General features: G+C 41.6%; 1 protein-coding gene across 2 annotated transcripts in view; it reads left to right on the forward strand.

Annotated features, from left to right (window-relative positions):
* Positions 1-577: 577 nt before the first annotated feature.
* GPAT3 (glycerol-3-phosphate acyltransferase 3) overlaps positions 578-25,007 on the forward strand; it is a 40,021-nt gene continuing 15,591 nt past the window's right edge. Inside the window, exons 1-8 of one of the 2 annotated variants that reach the window (XM_072115972.1) lie at positions 578-686; positions 782-915; positions 9,461-9,527; positions 17,667-17,961; positions 20,516-20,590; positions 21,475-21,564; positions 23,167-23,260; positions 24,201-24,316. In XM_072115972.1, coding sequence (XP_071972073.1) covers positions 9,512-9,527; positions 17,667-17,961; positions 20,516-20,590; positions 21,475-21,564; positions 23,167-23,260; positions 24,201-24,316 — 686 coding nt within the window. In that variant the 5' untranslated portion in view covers positions 578-686; positions 782-915; positions 9,461-9,511. Of the gene's footprint in view, positions 687-781; positions 916-6,007; positions 6,279-9,460; positions 9,528-17,666; positions 17,962-20,515; positions 20,591-21,474; positions 21,565-23,166; positions 23,261-24,200; positions 24,317-25,007 lie in introns of those variants that run through there. The other variant, XM_072115964.1, reaches the window with a different exon arrangement.

The following is a 25,007-nucleotide window of genomic DNA, read 5'->3' on the forward strand; positions in this document are numbered from 1 at the left end:
TATGTTGTGGTGAGACAATGGGGCACATTTACTTAGCCAGTCCGGAGGAGATCCCGAAAGTGCATTTTCCGACGATAATTCAAGAACATTGTGCACCCGATTTGCTGAATGTATCGCTTCGCTGATCAGGTCTGCTGGAGTTCACCATCTTCCTCCCAGTGTATGTAAGTGCATGACTTGCGACAAAATTTTTAAGTTAAATCCCGCGGTTTGTCCGAATCTGTCGGATCGTCCGACGGCCCGCCCCTGATTTGTGTTGCATGAAAGCTGGCACAATTGCGACTAAATCCAATTGCGTGCAACACAATCGCCTACTAAATACCTGTCCCAGTGGCGCGATCCCCGAGAACGTCGGAAAACCAGACATTATTAATGTTGTATAGTAGGGGCTCTCTTTTGTCTATAATATATACTTTTTAAAAATATATTTGTCCACAGAATCCCATAGATACCACGGTCACTATTAAAGTATAATATTAGCTGTATATATAGCTGTACCTTGCCCTGTATTGGCAGTCAGTATATTGGTAGGTATACATTACGTGTTCTTATGCAGTCTCTATCCTCTTGTCTCTAGTCTGGAATGTCTCAAACCAAATACACTTTAACATGATTATGATCCATGACTTGGAAAAGAAGATAAACTCCAATTGTGATTAAGTGGCTGTAGCCATCTCCAGTGAGAAGTAAGAACCTCTCTTCCTATCTATAAGTACTGTGCATATATATAAAGATTTCAATCCTCTTTCATTTTAATGTACATCATCATTGTATCTTTCAGGAAAAATTACATTAAATTTCAAAAGTAACAGATTGATGATTGGTCTCACCAAGAAGTTACCAACTATTCAGATGAGGCAACAAAAATTAACCTGATGTGAACTCAGCATCCAGGCAGAAGGATATACCAGAAAAGTACCTAGAAGGATGTGGGACGGGGCGTTATGATCAAGTCCTATTCTCCACACCACTTCCATAATTTTATCGGCTGTCAAGATGATAACTTCTGCTAGTGTGCACTTTGGTGCAAGCTTTTACTTGACATGATCACACATAACATGTTTGTCACTTACCAGAAAACACTACTTACCATCCTTGACATATCTCATCAAACTTGATGTTACTTGCCAGGCTTAACACTACTTATCAGTCTTGACACTAATACAAAACTTGACATTACTTACTGGACATAACATTACTTGACACATCGTTTCTTACTAGACTTGATGTCATTTACCAGACTGGACGCTACTTACCAGACTGGACGCTACTTACCAGACTGGACGCTACGTACCAGACCTGATGCTACTTATGAGTACTGACACTAATACAGGACTTGACATTGCTTACTGGACATGACATTGATGCATTGTTATTTACCAGACTGGACGCTACTTACCAGACTGGACGCTACGTACCAGACCTGATGCTACTTATCAGTACTGACACTAATACAGGACTTGACATTGCTTACTGGACATGACATTGATGCATTGTTATTTACCAGATTGGACGTAGCTTACCAGACAAGATATTAATTATCAGTCTTGACACTACTATTAGACTGGATGTTGCTTATCGGACATGACAATACTTTTTTGACTTGATGCTACTTACCAGACGCTACCTACCACTCACGACGCTACTTACCAGACGCTACTTACCAGACTTGACGTCACCAGACTTGAATCTACTTACCAGACGCTACCTACCACTCACGACGCTACTTACCAGACGCTACTTACCAGACTTGACGTCACCAGACTTGAAGCTACTTACCAGACTTGACGTCACCAGACTTGAAGCTACTTACCAGACTTGAAGCTACTTACCAGACTTGAAGCTACTTACCAGACTTGACGCTACTTACCAGACTTGACGCTACTTACCAGACTTGACGCTACTTACCAGACAAGATGTTAATTATCAGTCTTGACACTACCTATCATCAGACTGGACGTTGCTTATCGGACATGACAATACTTACCAGACCTGACGCTACTTACCAGACCTGACGCTACTTACCAGACTTGAAGCTACTTAACAGACAAGATGTTAATTATCAATCTTGACACTACTATCAGACTGGACGTTGCTTATCGGACATGATAATTCTTGCTTGACTTGACGCTACTTACAATACATTACTTATGTGTCTTGATACTACTACCAGACTTTGTGTTGCTTACCGGACATAATATTACTTGATCGACTTGACACTACTTACAAGACTCATTGTTACTTAGAAGACCTGATCCTACTTGACAGAATTGACGTTACAAAATAGAATTTCATGTTACTTATCAGACTTGACGATACTTACATTACGTACCAGATTGGATATAATTTACCAGATTTCACATAATTTGTTGGAATTAACGTTACTTTTCAAACTCAACGTTATTTACCAGAATTGAAGTAACATTATCAACTGAAATTTTCATGACTTCATCAACTTGACTTCCAGTCCTCACTATAACATTCTGTACCCTCTCTATTTAAGAAGGTCATTTATACTGTGATTGCCTGAGAAACAGTATATTGAGGCTGCGCCATGTTCCAGCAATTTTTGTGAATAAATATTGCACCTACCACCAATCCATTTGGTTTTCCTTTATAATAATAATTAGAACCCTATTTAACCAGTTTAGGCCTAGGGCCTTTTCCTCTTTAGGTCCAGACACAAGCAACATGACTTTTACTTTTTTCCTGGGGGAGGGGAGCAGGATTCTTATTTAATTATTTTTATGGTCTGAATCTTTACTTTTAAATGAAAAAATATGTCACAGTCTATGGGGAATAGTCCCTTAGGACTAAGTAAGTGGACTCCCTGGACCACCGCGGGAGATAACAACCTTAGCCGCACCCGGGAGCGGAGTCTAAGTGAACTCCTGGTCTTCGCCAGAGCCTGCCGCAAAGCGGGATGGTCTTGCTGCGGCGGGAGTCACCAGGTCGCTCCACGGGTGCGACTAGGCCCACGGTGGCAGCCAAGGTAGGGACACGGGGACCACGGGAAGGCAGGCAGGACCACAGGAAGGCAGGCAGGACCACGGGAAGGCAGGCAGGCAGGACCACGTGAAGGCAGGCAGGCAGGACCACGGGCAGGCAGGCAGGACCACGGGCAGGCAGGCAGGACCACGGGAAGGCAGGCAGGACCACGGGAAGGCAGGCAGGCAGGACCACAGGAAGGCAGGCAGGCAGGACCACGGGAAGGCAGGCAGGCAGGACCACGGGAAGGCAGGCAGGACCACGGGAAGGCAGGCAGGCAGGACCACGGAAAGGCAGGCAGGACCACGGGAAGGCAGGCAGGACCACGGGACACAGGAAACCGGGAACACGGGAACTCAGAGGCGTCTGGAAACGCTCAAGAAGGCTTTCTCCTCAGAAGAATGAACTGAAGATCCGGCAGAGGATGCTGGGAGTCGCCAGGCTATATAGCTGAGCCAGGAATGCCAGAGCCAATAAGGAGGACACTGGCCCTTTAAGGCTGGGAGAAGTCTGCGCGCGCCCCCTCTAGTGGCAGGAGCACGCGACTACATGCAAACAGCATGCGGCCTACACGCTGGGAGCAAGAGTGCAGGCCAGAGCCAGGAGAGGTAAGTGAGAGCTGGGGGAGCGGGGACCGCGGCAGCAGGCACGGGTACACCCTCAATCCGTACCGAGGATCGCGGGTGTAACCGTGACAAAATACTAATACTTTTTTTTTTTAATTTTACCTATTCTTGTCTGACTGTTACAATATGTTACCCTAAAACAGACATTTCAATAGTGTTTGGCATCGTATGCTGTAAGGTTATATACACTCACCGGCCACTTTATTAGGTACACCTGTCCAACTGCTCGTTAACACTTAATTTCTCATCAGCCAATCACATGGCGGCAACTCAGTGCATTTAGGCATGTAGACCTGGTCAAGACAATCTCCTGCAGTTCAAACCGAGCATCAGTATGGGGAAGAAAGGTGATTTGAGTGCCTTTGAACGTGGCATGGTTGTTGATGCCAGAAGGGCTGGTCTGAGTATTTCAGAAACTGCTGATCTACTGGGATTTTCACGCACAACCATCTCTAGGGTTTACAGAGAATGGTCCGAAAAAGAAAAATCATCCAGTGAGCGGCAGTTCTGTGGGCGGAAATGCCTTGTTGATGCCAGAGGTCAGAGGAGAATGGGCAGACTGGTTCGAGCTGATAGAAAGGCAACAGTGACTCAAATCGCCACCCGTTACAACCAAGGTAGGCAGAAGAGCATCTCTCAACGCACTGTACGTCGAACTTTGAGGCAGATGGGCTACAGCAGCAGAAGACCACACCGGGTGTCACTCCTTTCAGCTAAGAACAGGAAACTGAGGCTACAATTTGCACAAGCTCATCGAAATTGGACAGTAGAAGATTGGAAAAACGTTGCCTGGTCTGATGAGTCTCGATTTCTGCTGCGACATTCGGATGGTAGGGTCAGAATTTGGCGTCAACAACATGAAAGCATGGATCCATCCTGCCTTGTATCAACGGTTCAGGCTGGTGGTGGTAGTGTCATGGTGTGGGGAATATTTTCTTGGCACCCTTTGGGCCCCTTGGTACCAATTGAGCATCGTTGCAACGCCACAGCCTACCTGAGTATTGTTGCTGACCATGTCCATCCCTTTATGAGCACAATGTACCCAACATCTGATGGCTACTTTCAGCAGGATAATGCGCCATGTCATAAAGCTGGAATCATCTCAGACAATGAGTTCACTGTACTCAAATGGCCTCCACAGTCACCAGATCTCAATCCAATAGAGCATCTTTGGGATGTGGTGGAACGGGAGATTCGCATCATGGATGTGCAGCCGACAAATCTGCGGCAACTGTGTGATGCCATCATGTCAATATGGACCAAAATCTCTGAGGAATGCTTCCAGCACCTTGTTGAATCTATGCCAGGAAGAATTGAGGCAGTTCTGAAGGCAAAAGGGGGTCCAACCCGTTACTAGCATGGTGTACCTAATAAAGTGGCCGGTGAGTTTATACTGTGTGCAGCCATAGTGAGTGGGGACCAATATAAAGTGTGGAAGCCACAACAAGGGGCCATTTTATGTGTCAGGTCGCATTCACAATGTTTGTGTTGCGTTTGGAAACACAACGTATATGTAGTGATGGAGAGGTTTTCCCGATCGCCGATGTGTTTCCATTGAGATGTTTGCGACTGGTGCTTGCTCCCAATCGCAAGTGTTTTTATATAGAAAAGAATCTGCGATCGGGCCAGCGCTTCGCTAGCAGCACTTATGTTGTGTTTCCAAACGCAACACAAACACTGCATGTGAACGCGGCCACTAAACGTGGTGCATCTAGAACCAAGGGGACCACATGAGTAGGTGTATTAGAAATTGTGGGCCACAGTGGGGGGCATACATTGGGCAGAGTATTCTAGCATGTATGGCGGCCATAATTGGGAAGGGGTCATTATAAAGTTATGGGAACACAGTATAAAGTCCTTGGTCCAATGCCCCTGCCACATTATATATAATATGTTCCCCTGAACAATAACTTGGTATATATACTGATAAGAATTACTTGGACATAGAGATAGATATTGAGTGATTCAGTAGTGGGAACATAGAAGATTTAAAGAGACAAACTTAACATCTTAGACCTTATTGTTGTAAAGTTCCTATCCCTATCTAATCTTGGGACCATTTTTATCTTTGTAATGCACTGAAATTTGTTGTTTTTATGAATTTTTTAAATAAAAAATTGATAGTTTTTACCATAAAAGTGGTTAATCTCGCCTTATTTTCGAGATTTTGTCTATGGTTGTGGGAGAAACTTCCCTGACATCTATTGTACAGAGGACGTATTTATTTTGGTGAAACTATGCTGTATATACATGTTTACAAATGTATTGTTCAGCCCCCTCTCAGTAATAACGCATCTCTAGCTCTCTGCTATGTGGGAATTCTGCCCTATGCTGCTCTGTGAAGTGAATGATTCACCTTGCGGTCAGGGCAAAGAGCGCGGCCCCGGCTTGTACTATGTCCGACAGGGAGGGAGGAGGAGCCGGGGTGTGACTGGGGAGTCTAGGAAGTCGGAGCCGTCCTCCCCTGGAGCTCAGCGCTTCCTGCACAGGACGGGAGACAGATGACAGCTCAGCTGAGCCATGGAAGACTTCCGAAGCCTGGCATACAACGTGTTCTCAGTATGGCTCCTCTTCATCATCGCCTTCATCATGCTGCCCTCCATGTTTGGCATGTCTCTGGGCATTTCCCAGGTCTACATGAAGATCCTGGTGAAAATGCTGGAGGTAAGCAGACTGTTTGTTCTCATCAGCTTTTAATACTCATTGCAACACAGCCCCAGACTTCACAGATATGTTGTAACTTCTCTGCCTGGAGCCCTGGCTTCTGACCCCGTGGAATTGGCTCCGAGGTGGAACAGGTGGATGATTAGGGTGAAGCGATCTGTCTAAAGGGAATAACATTTTAATGCAATCTTTAAAGAATCAAATGTAAAAAATAAATAGAACTGTAAAAATCTGACCAAAACTGCCTATGTGACAGTCCCTTTAAAGATCTGTCTACACTGTTATTTAGTGATGACCATAACTTGTAGTGTTCTCCCCTTATCACAAGGGTTTTCAATATCTAAAATCCGGACTGTATGACAGCTTATTTTTCACGCTTATTGCTTCATGGGACCGGACTCCTGGCATCATGTCCATGGAGTCCCTGCTACCTCACAAAAAAAAATGCTCTGCATTGTAATCCTGTATTAGGACAGGACTGTAGACTTGTGAGGAGGCAGCTACATGGCATGATATATCATTATGTTGCAGGGAGTATTCAGTTTGGAGACTACTTACAAATGTGGTCTAATGGCAGATGCTCATTCATTAGTTTGGTTTGAAAAACTTTTGTGCACTTGCGAGATTTATCAACTGAATTTAGAATCACTGAAATGAATTCTTCAGTCTAGTGATTATACGTCCAGTCCAGACTAAACTCGCTCAGGGTCAATGGGCTTAAGGGTGCTGTTACATGTACCGCTAGCGTTGTGTTAGTAAAAGCATGGAGACGGGCCTCGGCCCGATCGCTTATGTGTTTCTATGGAAATGCATGCAATTGGTAACCAGAACCTAGCGTCTTGCATTAAAACAATGCAAGACACTGGGTTCTGGTTACCTATCGCTTGCGTTTCCATAGAAAAGCATGCCCACCCAAACGCAGCGCTAGCGGAACATGTGACCGCACCCTAAGGCTACCTGTGTCTGCTGTTTATTGCATATAAACAATAGATGTGCATCAACCCATTGCCGAGCACTATGCCTGCAAAAGCATTCTACGCATCATCCACTTTTGCTCTTCTTCTTCAAAAAAAAATGTAAGGCTTGGAAATGATGGCACTAGCTTGTCCCAACCACTTGAAGGGTCACATGATTGTGTTCTCTATAAAACCCATCTACAAAGCTGATGACAGCTCTTTGGCATCCATATTTTTCAAGTTTCCATGGACCTGTATGAACTTTTATGGGAAAGACTGAACCACAAACAGAGGTAGTAAGTTTTTTTAAAAATTTCCTTCTCTAACCAACCAACCTACCTACCAATCGATCTACTAAAATAAATCTTTCAGTGTGCTATCAGTTAAAAATGGATAGGACACTAACACATATAGCGTTAAAGGCTCTAGCCTTGACACGCCGGGTTCACCTAGAAAAGAGAGTTGTAAAAAGCAGCCCGGAGCATGGGGACAAGATGTCCAGCACTCTGGGCTGCTAATTTTGCACAACTCCATGCTGGGAGCGGAGTTGACGTCAAGCGAGAGGATTATATTCACCTCCCTCTCCTACGCTCCCAGTGTGTATTTCTAACCTTTGTGGTTGATTTCTTTTAAGTTGCGTTCACGTGTTCAGTGTTTCTGATGCAGTTTTTGAAGCCAAAAGTGTGGATGATAATGGGTGAGAACATATAATTTATAGGAACTCCTCTTTTTTTCACTCCACTACTGCATCTGAAAAAATGAATTTGTGAAGGCACCCTGAGGGTTCTTTCAAAAGTGGTGTTTTGCTTGCGTTGAAACGGCAATGAAGAAAACCTCTTTCAAAGTAGTTAAACGCCCAGAAACATTTGAAAGCGCATGTCTTTTGACACACGCATCTTGACGTATGCGTTTCTGCGCAACATACGCAAGGCCACGTGTGTAACACGCGTTACATGTTGCCTTTTGGTTGCGTTTTTATTGCGTTTTGAAATGCATTACAACAACTGAGGAAAGGTGATTTGCCCAATTACATTATTGTTAATATTTGCATTAACTTGGCATAAGGGCATTTTCACACATCAGGTTTTTTTCTCTTCCTGGCTTTCAATGGCTTTCAATGTTGCATTACATGTGCTTTTGCAAGTTTGCTTTCTTTCCACTGATACTTTGAAAAAAACTTTATAGCATGTCCTATATTTTTTTTTCTGACAATAGTCTATGGGACCAAAAAAATAAAAACCGAAGACATTTGTCTGCTGTTTTTTTTTTTCCCAATGATGATGATGGGCATGAAAAAAAACCTTTTTTTTTGGCTCCCCCCCCCCCCCTGTCCCCATAGAGAATAATGTGCACATTGCCAAAGTGTTTTTAGAATAAAACTGGCTTTTTCCGCTAAAAAGAAAAGGTAGATGAAGGTTTACCTTTCTCTCTGCAGCGCAGTGTCCCCTGGGAGTGGCCAGTGAGGAGAGGTTTCTCCTGCACTGCTCCGTCATGCGTCTATTTCAAATAGAAGAGATATGGGCGTTTTTTTTTTTTTTCATTTAAAATAGACGAATGACGGAGAGTGAGGTAAACCGATTGTCGCTGACGACTCTCATGGGACACTACATTGCAGAGAGAAAGGCAAACTTTCACCTAACTTTTCTTTTAATCGGAAAAAGCCAGTTTGAATATAAAAACTCTTTGGCAATGTGCACACTATTCTCTATGAGGACATGGGGGAGCCAGAAAAAGAGCTCCTGATGACAGGTTCCCTTCAACATACAGCACTTTGGAGGCACTTGTCCTATTGGTAAATCCACAACCCCATCTCAAATACCCAGCCAAAGTTGGAACAGATCGGCAAGAGATCAACATTTAGGCTAAATTTACAAAACGTATGCCTGCCGGGTGACCCCTCCGTTCTCCATAGAAATGTACGACGTACAGGCCGCAAACATGGGGAAAGATAAATCATGTGCTATCTATTCCCCGTGTACGGAGCGGTATGGTGCCGCACGTGTATGGCACTACATCTCTCCGTGCGGCCATTGCCTTCTATGGGGGACATGTGTACGGCCACAAGCTTCCAGTTGTACATAGGTCCTCCATAGGGTAGTGTGTATGCGGCCTTAATCTTAGTAACATTCTTAATAACTGATTTTACTAATGTTTCCTTACTTTTCAAGTGGTTTTATAATGGGAAGGACTAACGTTCCTGACTATGATATGTCTATTTCCTTCTAGTGGGCCACTTTAAGAATTCAAAAAGGTTTTGAAGAACAAAAAAAACTTCGCATGGCTGCATCCAATGGTAAGATATATATGGACTAGGTTCTCACTTACAGTTTCTAATTTGCTCTTTGGGTATGAGGGTATTTTGGATATGAGGGACTACCCTTTATTATGAGTGTATTTAACCCCATAGCGCAATAAGACGTACCCTTACTTCTTGCTGCGCATGGGGGAGTATGAAGAGGGCTCACGGGCTGAGTCCTCTTCATACTCACCGGGTGTTTGCTTCATAATGAAGCAAATGCCCGTCGCTAACACCCGCGAACGGTGCTAGCACCGAACGCGGGTATTAACCCTTTGATCGCCGCCGGCAAAGCTGCCGGCGGCATTAAAGATCAGGCTGCACGTGGGCGCCGCCATCTTGGCTCCGATCGTTGCTCCCCGTGACGTCACCGGGGAGCGGTGATCCGTTGTCATGACAGCCTCGGGTCACACAAAGATCCGAGGTTATCATGTTTTAGGCTATCTATTACAATGTGCGATTTGCACATTATAATAGATGGTGTGCAAAATCCCCATATACTACCATACTGTAGCATGGCAGTATATGGTAGGATCAAACAGACAACCTAGGGTTAAAGTACCCTAGAGAGTCTGAAAAATAGTAAAAAAAAGTAAAAAAAAAAAATTATATTAAAAAAACATAAAAATTCAAATCATCCCCCTTTCCCTAGAACTGATATAAATAAACAGTAAAAATCATAAACACATTAGGTATCACTGTGTCCGATAATGCCCGATCTATCAAAATATAATTAAAGGTTTTTCACTGCGTTTAACCTCGTAACGGAAAATAGCGGCCAAAGTCACAAATGGCAATTTTTTCCATTTTGAAAAATAAAAAAAATTCTATAAAAAGTGATCAAAAGGTCGCACAGTCCTAAAAATAGAAGCATTGAAAACGTCATCAGAAGTCGCAAAAAATGACACCACCCACATCTCCGTATGAAAAAGTTATTAGCGCAAGAAAACGGCAAAATGAAGAATTTTTTTTCTGTACAGGAGGTTTTAATTTTTGTAAATGTATGAAAACATTATAAAACATATACAAATTTGGTATCCCTGTGATCGTATTGACCCAATGAATGAAATTGACTTGTCACAGCTGTAAAAACCAAGCCCACAAGAAATGGCGCAAATGTGTTTTATTTAGAATTTTTTTTCCCGCTTCCCAATACACGGCATGGAATATTTAATACCATCACTATGAAGTGCAATATGTTATGCAGAAAATAAGCCCATACACAGCTCTTTATATGGAAAAATAAAAAAGTTATAGATTTTTGAAGGAGTGAAAAATAAAACGAAAAAGGGCCTGGTCCTTAAGGGGTTAGTTTACTATAGCACCAGTTTTTATATGATTAGAACATTATATGGTGAGTGCAGAAATGCTCTGAATTACTGGGCACATCAAAAAGTATCCAAGACTATTCTCTCGCAATTAATAGAAAGTGCTTGGAAGTTACTTGTTTGTGTCATTTAATGTTATGTGTGGTATAACATCATATGTCCCTTATATACAGGATGTTATCTATGTAAGGTTATATTGCATCTCCGCTTCTGGTGAATGTGAATACAAAGGTCAAAGTCTAATCTAATGCAGATTTGTAAGCTTCTCTCTGTTGGTGCTCAACCTTGACGTTCTGTGCGGGCATTGGTTGTAGCTATTGGTTATAGTGGGCACGTGCTGTTGGCATGACGTCACAACTGAGCATCTGAATACCAACAGAAGTCTGTAATGTGTACTGTTCAAAAAAGGGTTCACATACACAGTATGAAAAAATCCATAAAGAACAAACTGACTTAGTTAATATAAGTGAAAGGAGAACACTTCCAACACTGTTCCTTTTTAATGGTGCAATTAGTATAATGTAGAGATATTTTCCCTAGTGGGGAAAATATTAGCAGGTAGTAATTGCACAATAATCTGGCCAATTCATGTTTACAGGATTGTTGGTAAAAGGCCATGTGATCAGCTCATGAACTTTTGTGCTGGTCCAAAAATGATTGTTGTTGGTAGCACACCTCATAAAAAAGTATGTGCTTCAACCATGGGGACACTTGTTCTGAGAAGCAGTTAGTTTTTTTTGTGAAAAGATCTTTAGTAGGGACGATTTCTACATATTTTAGGTTCCTGAAGTCATCTAGGCTGTATTCAGATATTTTATCTTAAAGCGTAACTGTGAAGTTATGATGATTTTTTACCTAATTGTCATATGTGATTCCTCATTTTAAAACAAATAGAACAATGCCCATATTGTGTTCCCTGCCCTTTTTCTTTCCAGAGTTATGGCATTTTCAGTTCTGAAGCTACTTGTCAAAAATCTTCCTCAGCACTGAACACCATCGGCTAGACACACAGAGCACTGTCACATGACCTCCCCTTCTCCTTCCTGTGTGAGCAGGGAGCAGCAGCACCTCTCTTCTGTGAAACCATATCTCTAAACAATTCTACAGAATCACTGGAGAAATAAGAATGACGAGACAAAGCTATTGCAGAGTAGTGATGGGAGGTCCGGCTCTTATTAGTGAGTTGGATCATTAATACTGGTTCCTGAACAGCTCTCTATTAAATATATAATAAGGAGCCTCAGTCCAGTCAGTCAGTCACCCCACTCCACACCACTTTTAATTAAATTTTTAACTTGCTAAACCTGTTTAAGTGGGCAATTGGCTCACTGCAGGGAGCCAACCCGTTCGCAAACACATCACTAGTTCAGAGCCAGGTTAAAATGGTGAGGATAGCAAGGAAACTAATGCACATAGACTGGAGAACAACATTAGAGAACAATGTATGATTGCCTTGGTTGTTATCAGAAATAATGTAATCCTCATAGATCAACATTTAAAGTTTCTCATATATATTATGTGTGGGTGTAAAGTATTTATGTATGTATAAATGTGTATGTATCTATTATATATTTGTATATGTGTGTGTATATGTATGTATACATTATTTAGCAAAAACCTCTTCATCATAATTAGAAAGCCGCAATGGCAATTACAAAACTCAATGTTAGGCTGCATTCAGACGGCCATTGGGGGACGTATATATGGGCGACGGCAATGGGCGCATTTTGAGGACTGTGCAACATTTTGGTCACTTTTTATTCCTTTTTTTAATGTGAAGTAAAATAGTGTAAAAGTCGCACTTTGGACATTTGGGCACCATTTTCCGTTATGGGGTTCACCGCCCGCGATAACCGTTTTTATATTTTGATAGTTCGGGCATTTTGGGACGCGGCGATACCTATTGTGTCTGTGACTTTTACTGTTTATTATGTTTTATGTCAGTTCTAGGGAACGGGGGGTGATTTGAACTTTTAGGTGTTTAACATTTTTTTTTTTTTTTTTTACAGTTTTTTTAGACCCTCTAGGGTACATTACAACTATATTGCAGTATATGGCATTTCTGCACAGTATACGTTACAATGAGCCACTGGCTCATTGTAACGAATCTGCAGTAACCATGCATCCTCGGGTCTGACGAAGACCCAAGGCTGTCATGGAAACCGAACGCCTTCCCCTGATGACGTTCGGTGGCGCCCACACACTGCCGTCTTTTAAATGGAGGAGTTAATAGCCGTGATCCGTGCAAGCACAACCCCGGTTATTGACGGTGGGGGTTTGCTGCAATATGCAACAACCCCCACCCTTGTATGAAGAGGACTCGGCCCGTGAGCCCTCTTCACAGGGCCGCATCTGCCGTGAGGCGAGATGAAAATCTCGCCTCAGGCGGCAGAATGCGGATCCCTGTAAAGGGCGGCGAAATTCGCCGCTCTAAAGTGGGCGATTCGGGCGCTAAATAAATCAAGCCTGTCTCTTTAAGACACAGGCGCGATTTATATGCGGAGCGACGCACCGCCTTTCCGCACGCTTAGGGAGCAGCTGCCTGCAGGTAAGTATGATTTTATTATTTTTCCTGTACTGTCATTTATTTTATGTGGCTAATAAGGGGGAGTGGGGAGGTGTCGCTATCGTGGGGGGGGGGGTACTGTATACATTATATGTGGCCATAATTGTTGTATACTGTGTGTGTTGGGGGGTTGTATACATTACATGGAGCCAGAATTGTTTTACACTGGGAGGGGGGGGGGTACTGTATATATTTTATGGGGCCAGAATTGTTTTATACTGGGGGGGGGGAGGTACTGTATATATTTTATGGGGCCAGAATTGTTTTACACTGGGGGGGGGGGGTACTGTATATATTTTATGGGGCCAGAATTGTTTTATACTGGGGAGGGGGGGGGTTGTATATATTTTGTGGGGCCAGAATTGTTTTATACTGGAGGGGATGCAGTATATATTATATGGGGCCAGATTCATTTAAACTGGGGCGGGGGGGTTACTGTATATATTATATGGGGCCAGATTCATTTAAACTGGGGTGGGGGGTGCTCTATATATTATATGGGGCCAGAATAATTTTATACTGGCGGGGTGTATATATTGTATGAGACCAGATTATTCTTTTCCTGGGGGGGGTGATATATATATATACTATATATATATATATGTTGGTCCAGATTTCTGCTGGGGGGGCTGTACATGGGATACAGTATATTACTAAGCTGCGAGGGCTGTATATGGTATACAGTATATTACTAAACAGGGGGCTGTATATGGGATACAGTATATTACTAAGCTGGGAGGGCTGTATATGGTATACAGTATATTACTAAGCTGGGAGGGGGCTGTATATGGGGTACAGTATATTACTAAGCTGGGAGGGGGCTGTATATGGGATACAGTATATTACTAAGCTGGGGCTGTATATGGGATACAGCATATTGCTAAGCTGGGGGGATGTATATGGGGTACAGTATATTACTAAGCTGGGAGGGGGCTGTATATGGGATACAGCATATTACTAAGCTGGGGGGGCTGTATATGGTATACAGTATATTACTAGGCTGGGGGGCTGTATATGGGATACAGTATATTACTAGGCTGGGGGGGGCTCTATATGGGATACAGTATATTACTTAGCTGGGGCTGTATACGGGATACAGTATATTACTAAGCTGGGGTGGGCTGTATATTAGGGGGTGCTATATATTCACATTGGTCAGGGTTGCACTGTATGTAAAATCATGTAACATAACAGGGTGGGATATATTAGTTATACCATAGATTACTTTGCATAATTTAAACTAAATGTTAGGGGTCTGTATTAATAAATTGGGGGTGTTGTATATTGATTGGTGCTGTGTATGCTATAATTTCAGTACAATATATATATAATGAGGGGATGTGTTATATGTGGGGAGAGTGCCGTCAGTTGTGTTGTGAGGGGTATATATTATTTAGGAGCGCAGTGTTGTTATCCAGGAGACTTTATACTGTAAGTGACTGTGGTATTTTTAGGGACCCCGGGTGGAGATGCTGCACGGAGCTGAAGACATCTGGCCGTGAATTCAGCCGTGATACTTCATGGATTGGAGAATCCAGAATAAAGTCCTCCAGATGGAAGAGATTGTCATCTATAAGGTACTAGATGCCACTAATGACTCTCAGATCCTGTAGCCAGTCACACAGTGTCAGTGAGCTGCCTGTGGGGATGTTACTTGTTAGTAAAGTTTTCAGCATTTACTTAACAGGGAGCCGGGGGGGGGGGGGGGGGCTATTAGTACTGATTTGCTGGTTTTGCTTTTTTATGTTTTTTTTTTAATATTAACATTTCTGCTTGCGTGATTTTATGTTATAATTTTTTTTCCACATAGTAATGCTTACTAAATATAGGGATGGGTTAGATGCATATTTCTGCTGGTAATGTTATGCATGTTATGACAGGTGTGTTGTGAGTTTTTGTTTCTACTGTTTCCTCTGTTGCTGTTCATAGCCTTTGGAATTTTCATTCTTTAGTAGCAACATGTATTATAGTTTTTAGTGAGAGTGTTTCATACTTCAACAGGTAAAACAGCATTGCATTTTATGAAGTAGATTGTGCCAGCTTTCTGGATGTTAAACAGAAGGGTATGTTTGGCCTACACAAATACACACACACACAGCAGTTTCCCTTAGCCCTAAACAAATTGAAATTCAGTATGTGGGAGAATGAATGTTAGAGTGTCTGGTATGAAAAGAACAATAGCTTGCTGCATTTGGCAGACAACCAAAAACCTGGTTTAGGGTGCAGCAGAACATGGTACTACAGCAAAGTTGTCACATAAGGTAAAAAAACGATCTGGTAGACACAGAATTCAGAATTAAGTATGACATTCTTTAAAGTTTTACATGCATCAAGGGCGTCTGCTGTGTTCCATGTTTAAATAAGGCACCAATTCAAGGTCAACTTGTGTCTAGTTGAAAAAAAGTTAAAAAAAACCCAAAACCTTTGTTTGCCCGCTAAAGGCCACCTCTTTTGCACTTAGTAAACTGCTGACACAAACATAAGACTCCTGTGGTCTCCTGTGGTACCTGTCACCAAACGGCAGCACAATTTAATCATGTGCCGATTGCAAGCGGCAAAGCACTGTCCATTCTTGTTGGCGTTCCTTTGGCCACTTTTGGTAGGCACTAAGGAGGAGCGCACACAAAACACCTCTCTCTGCCATGACCAAGGATTTTGTAAATGTTCAGACCCACTTTGTCTAGATTTCACACTTGAATCCAGCTTTTAGGACTGCTTCTTGGGTAGCAGTGTCCATTTTCCATGCTCAACTGAAATCTACTGCAGATCAGAGATAGGGTCACAACACAGGTAAAGCCCACAGCCATGTAAATTTCCATTATTTGCAAATACTGTACATTTATTTGTATAATTTTAAATTAAAAATCATTGCAACCATATATATATTGCATGGGTTGTTGGTCTTTCACTGGGCGATGCTACATGGGACCGTAGTGACCACCAGGATATATCTGATAACCTATTGAGACAAGTGATTAGGGTCCATCTTGTTCTTGGGTAAATATGAATGGCTTTATGTTTTCCATAAGTTCTTTCACCAGGCACAAAATGCTTGCAATTGTTCTTGTGTCTCTTTTCAATTTTTTTTTTGTAATCCATTTGTTCAAAAGATATGACTAAAGTTTTTGTTAGTGCACAGTAGACGAGGGTGGCGAGTGGTAACCCCCTTTTCATACAGCACACAGTGACGTACCACCAGAGAAAGTCAAAGGTCACTGCCCCTTTCCTTATATGAACTAATTTATAAACAAAGATCTTTGGAAAGATTTAAAGAATGTAAAGAAAATGCAAAACATATTAGTGGCACACTGGCATTCATATAGGTATCATTTTGTATTTGGTGACTGTGCCCACATTTACTTAAGAGTGCAAACTACATTAATCTGGCGCCCTCCACATTGTCCCGACAGGGTGCACCAATTTTTGTTGGTGCACCTTTAACATGGGGCGTGCAACACATTTCTGTTGGACTTTGCATGTTAAATGTGGCACATGGGATCGATTGGGCACGGAATGCCCCCTTCCGTGCAGAATTTTGTATTGCATGTAGAATAGTGCAGCCAATACACATACCTGGTGTGGACACTTCTTAAATACGTGTGCAAGCAGTTTGCACGTGAAAGAAAAAACTGGGGCAAGGAGCTTAGTAATTGTGCTCCAATGTGTACAATATCTTAGTGCAGCATCTCAGGACCATTCCATTTATTTTGTTCATCCTAGCGAGAGTTTGGATGAAATACTAGTTGGCTTTCTGTATCTTAATTCATCTGAAATGTTAGAAAATACCATGCCGAAAGTTTCTACACTTGATCTCTGATTTTCAGTAGACCTCTCTTCTTATTGTCACCTCTCACAACCCTTCTCCAAGACTTTCCTGTCCATCCTCTAACAAAATACATCAGTCTTCCCCCACCTCCAAACCTGCAGCCTTCCCTCTTTTGCCTCCATGTTATAGCAAAATAGAATAAGTAATGGTTTATGAATAAATGGTGATAATGCTGGGAACCTGAGTTGCCCTTTGACTACTCAGAGACTTTTATAAATGTAACAAGCAGTGACTGTCAGATACTTGGTGGCCAAGTAATGTTGAGCTTCATGTACCTCTCTTTGTGTCCCAATGGTGGCTCTGATGACCATCAGAAATGTGATTGTTCTGATGGTTGCAGCATAGCTAGTAAGTCATTGTAATTACAAAGTAATGAAGAAGTGTAGAATTGTTTTTTTTTGTTTTGTTTTACAAAGGTATAATTCAGAGAGATCAGTCGCCGATGGAGGAAGAGATTGTGGGCCTGAGGCAGAGCAGGAGCCAGTGCTTACAGAGTGGTGATTTTGAGTTGTCAGACGTGTTTTACTTCTCCAAAAAAGGCTTTGAAGCGATTGTAGAAGATGAAGTAACCCAAAGGTTCTCCTCAGAAGAGCTCATATCGTGGAACCTGCTGACAAGGACAAACTACAACTTCCAATATCTCAGTCACCGTGTGACTCTTATTTGGGTGTTGGGTGTATTTGTACGCTATTGCATTCTGCTGCCGCTACGGTAAGTAGTTGCTTGTTTATTCTACTGAATATCGGATTTGTGGTGTTTAGCTGAGATGCTTTTCTGAAAAGAAGGCTGATTTCACTTTGCGTTACATGTCCGATTAATGTATACGCTGAGCCTTTTTTTTTTTTTTTTTTCTCTTAACCTGTCAGGCAAGTTTTACCATGTGCTGGTAAATCCAATAAACTGCAGGTGACAACTCTGCACAGTGAATAGGATGCGCTTACAGCTGTTGTGTATGAGACATGCTGCTCAGGTTGATTAGTCCTGTCTGGACAGTTCAGGCAGCTCCTGTGTATGTGGAAGTAATGTGTCCAAGGTCCTAAATTTTATAATTGTTTTTTGAGCAAGAAATGTTTCTGTATCAGTGTAGCTATAGCATTCTTAAGTTATGGTTGGTTCACAATGCATAAAAACAAATGGTAGGTTTCCTTTAATACCTATGCTACAAACAGTAACACTTTATAAATGTGATCCTACCACTGAAAACTAAAATTAAGTGAACCCTTGTTCCTTTCACCAGTGATTACCTTTGCATCCCTCCTCCTGTTGTCATGTCTGCTATAAGTCAGGGCTTACTGGAGACTCCTTAGACCTGTTTTCTATAGCACAGTAAATAAGAATTGGGAATTTGTGATCTACTATCTGATTCATCCTTATAAAGCAGCATCACTGACTGAATCCTCTTCGCACCCTTGTGAAGGTTCAGGTCTTGGAACAGATTTTTATGTTTTTCTTTTTCTTAAAAAAAAAAAAAAGTAAAAGTATGCTAATGACCTGCAAGTGCTCCGGGGTCAACAGTGCCTTTCAGGCTTCAGGTGCATAAGGAGTAACGAACCTCAGGAGCCCTTCCTTGGCTTAGGAAAAGGATACCAGATTTAGAATTCCCACATTTATGTGAAACCTTTTTTCCGTTAAAAAAAAAATCTCCAATGTAATGTAAAAATGAGCTGAGAAGAGTCATGTTTGTCACACAAAGACATCAACTAGTATGCTACCAGTTAAAACCAATAGTAAGCTGCCAGCCTCTCTGGTGATGGTCTGTCCCACAAACTCCGGAATCAAGTCTACAACAAATAGCTTATATGTTTGTACATTCTGTCTGAATGGTGTTCAATTAACACACAGAACCTCTTTCATCCAAAGTAGAAAGCACATTCCACAAAAGAGTTGCCGGATATCGGTGGTCCCACAAATAAGTATTCCTTTCAGGGTAACTGCCGTAGATCCCTCAGTTCCGGATCAGATATTATCCGAAAACTGTTACACCATACAAGATAAAGATTGCCACGTGGTCTAATCTGGTACACATTTATAATTACATCATACTCCCAAAGAATAAGTGTAAAAAAGGCCAGGAAGGCAACGCACTGAATTGTGCAAGAGCTTGATGTGCTTGGAAGGAAGCTTAGTTTTTTACACTTTTTTGGGAGTTTAATGTGATGAAGCTTTTGATATATTTTAAATGTGTACCTGATTACACTATGTGGCTGCAGAGCGAGTGTCACTTCAGATGCCCCTATCTCCGGTTCTATAGTACCTAGAACCATGCTGTTGTCATATTAAAGATAAGAACCTTAACTATCAAATTTCATCAGGCTTGTGGCTCTGTAAGTCACTGAACTGCTGGAGATAAAAATCCTATTCCCACCTATTACTTTAACTGCATGTCTGAAATTCATATCTTTCATATGATACTGTAAGAGCCAAATATAGGGGCATCTAATTGACACACCTTATGCAGCCCCTAAACTTGGCTCTTCTCAGGCAAAATATGACTCTTCTCTGCTCATTTTTCACATGCCTTTGGAGAAGTTTTTCTTTTAATAGGAAAAACAGCAAGAATTTACATAAGAGGGAATACTAGAAAGAACTTTACATACCTTGCCTGAAGGGGCTAGTAGTTTATAGGAGTAAAATCTGCTCTAATGTAGCATAGGTTATAATCAAATGAGTTTAAAAGACCAAATTAAAGTTTATTATTGAGCTTTGAGTTTTTATGGGGCTGGGTGTTATTGATTTCAGAAAATTAGGACAACATATTATACTGTTATATTGGCAGCATGAATTTTGTAGAACATTTTTGCTATAGTTTTTTTTATATGCCATAAAAGTACGAGATTGAAATCTAGATTCTTATTGATCTCTGGGGTGTAAACATTTTAGTTATTAAGTGGTTACTACTATTTATTTATTTATTTTAAATAAAAAACTGTTTGTTTAATCTCGCACCTTAGCGTTTTGAACCGGTTTTTAGTCCATTTTTAAGCAGTCCGTTAAAAACCGCATGCGTTTTTGAAAATACATGCGTTTTTTTGACAGCGTTTCCGTTTTTACAGTTTTTGTTTATTTTTCTTGGACTGCTTAAAATGGCCTAAAAACGGGTTTGAAAGACCACATGTGCCACCACTCTTAGAGGGAAGCATTTTTACGTAATTATTGATATTTTTGTAGCTTTTTTTTGTCAAGCAGTGGGGTTTGTTTTGTCTCGTGCATTGTCTTATCCATTATCTGCTGTTTAAAAACCTGCACCTGGTTTATTTTCTTCCAGGGTTACCTTGGCTACCATTGGGATCAGCTGGCTGGTTGTGGGAGCCACAATTGTTGGGCAGCTGCCAAATGGCAGGTAAACCTGTAATCTTCAAAAGCAATAACTGAGTACATATGTGAGATAGTATAAAAAATTAATGGTGAATATGATGAATAGTGAGATTGGTATTTTTTATGTATTTTTCAAACTACAAGATACTCCTTACTATAAGCGCAACCTAGATTTAGTCATAAAAAAAAAAATTATATCTGACACCAATCAAAATGTCCATGCTGGCCTCGCACATATCCAAGCACAGCAACTCTGCTACATCCATCCATTCAAACACACACACAGCCTTACTACATCCATCCATACACTCACACACACACACAGCCCTGCTACATCCATCCGTCTGCTACATATATCCATTCTCACAAAGCTCTTGTACATACTAAGTCCCAGGGGTAGTAACATTTCCTTCTATTACCACCCCTGGTACTATTCAGGGACCTTTTCACTGATGAAGCATGTGATCAATCAAATGGTTTTGACATCAATGTAAGGTCCTGCAGGTAATACTTGGGTTATGCAGCGAGAGGGAGAGGGCAGTGCAGAGGCTCCGCCATCTCTGAGATTGGGTATAGATAGCACTTTGTCAGAGCTTCACCCAATCTCCAGGACAAAAGTCAGGAGTGTCTGGCAGTGCTCGGTCATCCTGACCTTAGGACTGGAAGATGCAAGCACTTTTTAGCAGGACTTTTTCTCACAAAAAAGTGCATTTTATAGTCCAAAATGAATGGTATTTGAAAATCTCATTTTCGGCTTGTGGCAATTATTATTGTAATCCTTATTATTTTACAACTTACAATAAATGCAGGCAAGCTAAAATATCCAGCTGCAACTTGTATTTATAATGTAGTATCTATACAATTAACATGGCACAGTGAATTACTTTTATGTTTGCATTATAATTACAGGATCAAAAACTGGTTCAGTGAGAAGGTCCATTTGGTGTGCTGTCGAATTTGCGCCCGAGCACTCTCCAGTGCCATTCAGTACCATAATAAGTGAGTATAAATGATGAAGCTCCTAACTCATTGACCAATAATAAATCTTTATTTATATAGCGCCATCATACTCCGCAGCGCTGTACAGATTATGGGATACATATACAAATTAAATAGGACCTTACAGAGCAATAACGTTACTGGATGAAACAATAGGAACGAGGACAATAGAAATGTCAATTCTTACAGTCTATTTGGCCAAATCCTTTAAATCCGCTTTAAAGGGAACCTGTCACCAGGAGCCCTTTTTCTGGCTCCCCCATGCCCTAATGGAAAATCATGTACACATTGGGGCAGATTTACTTACCCAGTCCATTCGCGATCCAGCGGCGCGTTCTCTGCGGTGGATTCGGGTCCGGACAGGATTCACTAAGGTAGTTCCTCCAACGTCCACCAGCGCTGAAGTCCACTGAAATGCACTCAAGTACACCTGCCTATTCCTGGTGAAGGTTAAGTGCAAGCTCCGCGACACTTTTTGTTTTTTAAATGCGGCGGTTTTTCCGATTCCGTCGGGTTTTCGTTCGGCCACGCCCCCCGATTTCCGTTGTGTGCATGCCAGCGCCGATGCGCCACAATCCGATCGCGTGCGCCAAAATCCCGGGGCAATACAGGGAAAATCGGTGCAAATCGGAAATATTCGGGTAACACGTCGGGAAAACGCGAATCGGGCCCTTAGTAAATGACCCCCATTGTTCCTAGTCCCATGGGAGTGGCCACTCCCATGCCCCCACCTCAGGACATCATACATGTATGCTCCACTCGTCACTGGCCACTCCCATGGGACTAGAGGCACAGCTCTGCTTACAGAAAGGGAAATTTTTATTCAACTTATCTTTTTTTCGGAAGAAGCCAGTTTTACAATAAAAACTTTTTGCCGGTGTGTATACTATGGGGACAAGGGTCAGCCAGTGAAAGGGTTCCTGATGACAGGTTCCCTTTACATTAAAAATTTAGATTTTTGTTTTGACTCGCTGAAAACGAATAACAAAATATTTTACATTTGTATCCAATATGTTTACATTTTATTGATTTTATTTCTCCAATTTTCACTTGAGTAGTTTACTAGAGATGCTGTAAGCCACTGCTTATTCTAACCCCCTCCCATATAGTTGAATTTCTAAATGATCCAAAGCCTCTCAGTGCCTCTTTTGATTTTGCTCTAGCAAGATTAAAATGTCAAATGAATGTAAGTTAGGATGGGCTAGAAAAGCGCAAGGTAAGTGGAAACAGAAGTATTTTTCTCTGGTAAGATATCACATCATGGGTGGTAGAGAAACACATTAGATCTCGTGTATATAAAAGGCATTCTATAGGTCTCAGGAGGTCATTATATATGTATAGGAGGTCATTTATTACTGCCATTCCTTATGAGACTGATGAAGTAATTCTCTTTTTTTTTTTTTTAACCTCCTCCGTTAAGATTTTTTGATGCAGGTTTATTTTTAATAAAAATAGTTCTGCTTTTGATGGGTCCACCGTGCTTGTGGTCTCTGCCTGAAGCACAGTGAAACAAGATTTTTTAGGTATTTTAAAGAAAAAGAAAAATGATAGTTCTTGAACCAGTGTGAAATCTTTATAACTGTGGACTTTTTATTTTCACAGAGAAAACAGACCCAAAAAAGGGGGAATCTGTGTGGCCAATCACACATCTCCAATTGATATTATAATTTTAGCTAATGATGGCTGCTATGCTATGGTGAGTATCAGATTGTATGTCTTCCGTCTTTGTTCTCATAGCCCGCATATTAGAGGGCTGTTTGTGTCATTGATAATGTTCTGTATGGTTTTTACCCACCCTGCTTGCTGAAATTGACTCTTTAAAGCAGGGGACTACTTGCACCAGGGGAGATAGGGTCGTCTGAAGTGACACTCCATCTTTGGTTCCGTAGCACCTTGAAACATGCTTTTTGTGTGATATTAAAGATAAGATACTCATCTTTCAGATTACAGTATGTTCTGTGAAAAATAGGCAGTAATGGATCTTGATCTGCATCTGAAAGATGAAATTCTTAACTTTAAATTGACACCAACAGCATGTTTCTGAAATGACAACCCCCCCCCCCATAACCACAAAAAATGACTCCTCTCATGTAAAAATGAGGTGAGAAGAGTCATATCTGCCAGACATTTCACATTAAAGAGGGAATTCTAGAAAGCCCTTTTTTTTAATTTTTTATACCCCACCGAAGAGTGCTAGAAGTTTAACGGGGTAGAACTTGGTGACCTGGCAACCTAGGGGTTCTTTGTTTAGCCCAGAAAACTGATTCCAGAAGATAAAACTCTGCTATGGTCATTTTCTTAATCATTGTCGTATGGTCATAGCCATATGGTAGAACTGTATAGGTCAGTTAAGTTGTGGTTGTGGAAAACATATTTTCTTACAATGTATCTGTGTGTGTGTGCAAATACCTCTCATAAAATTGTAACATCTGTGCTTGGTGAAACAATGGAAACTTTAATAATATTTTTACCGTGGGTAGTATAAACCATGTGGTTTATTTAAACTATATGTAGATTTTATAACTCCGACAAGAACCAGTATGAATGACAATAGCAAACTTTGTGTGTGTGTGTTTTTTTTTTTTTTCTTTCCATTTTACTCATTCTTTGTATACAAAATGCATGTGCTCTTTCAGGTTGGACAGGTTCACGGAGGACTTATGGGTGTTATCCAGAGGGCTATGGCAAGGGCATGTCCACATGTGTGGTTTGAACGTTCTGAGATGCGTGATCGCCATCTGGTGACAAAAAGGTATATTGTTACTTTTGCTTTGTTTTTCCATGTCCCGTTCCCATATTTGCCAGGAAACGTTAACTAGCAGTACTAATCTCAAAAAAAATATTAAACCAAATTTGATCCTAAATACGAAATGTGCCAGCCCTAGTATATAGCAGGTGAAATTAGTACCAATATATATATATGATAATATGTTATTGATCCCTGGGGGATAAACAGCCCATTAAGGGCTGTTAAGGCCACAATCCAGTAGTGGAAAGAACATCATTTCATCGTAAACCAACCACAACTAGATGCTATTCGCAAGATTTCAGTCGGAGGGAAAAGAATTATCAGCAGAGTTGTCTAAGAGTCAAGGACCACCTGTGGAGAAGTACTGAAAGTCCTGGAATCAGCAGGTACATCGTTCTCAATTTCCATGGCCTGTGTGCACACTTGACACACAAGACTCCATTGCTGAATTCACTGTATGTTCTAGTGTGTTTTGCCCTGAATTGCCCCAAGTTTTTGGCGCACGTGATCGGATTGTGGCGCATCGGCGCTGGCTTGCATGCGACACAAATCGGGGGGCGTGTACGTCGGACAACCCGACTGATTCGGACAAACCACGGAATTTAAAAATGAAATTGTGTCACAAGATCAGCACTCACATGCACGGAGAAGAAGAAGGTTGAACTCCGGCGGATCTTGGCGGGGGAAGCGACGG

This window comes from Engystomops pustulosus, chromosome 1 (assembly GCF_040894005.1).
Source record: "Engystomops pustulosus chromosome 1, aEngPut4.maternal, whole genome shotgun sequence".
In the NCBI taxonomy this organism is placed as follows: Eukaryota; Metazoa; Chordata; class Amphibia; order Anura; family Leptodactylidae; genus Engystomops; species Engystomops pustulosus.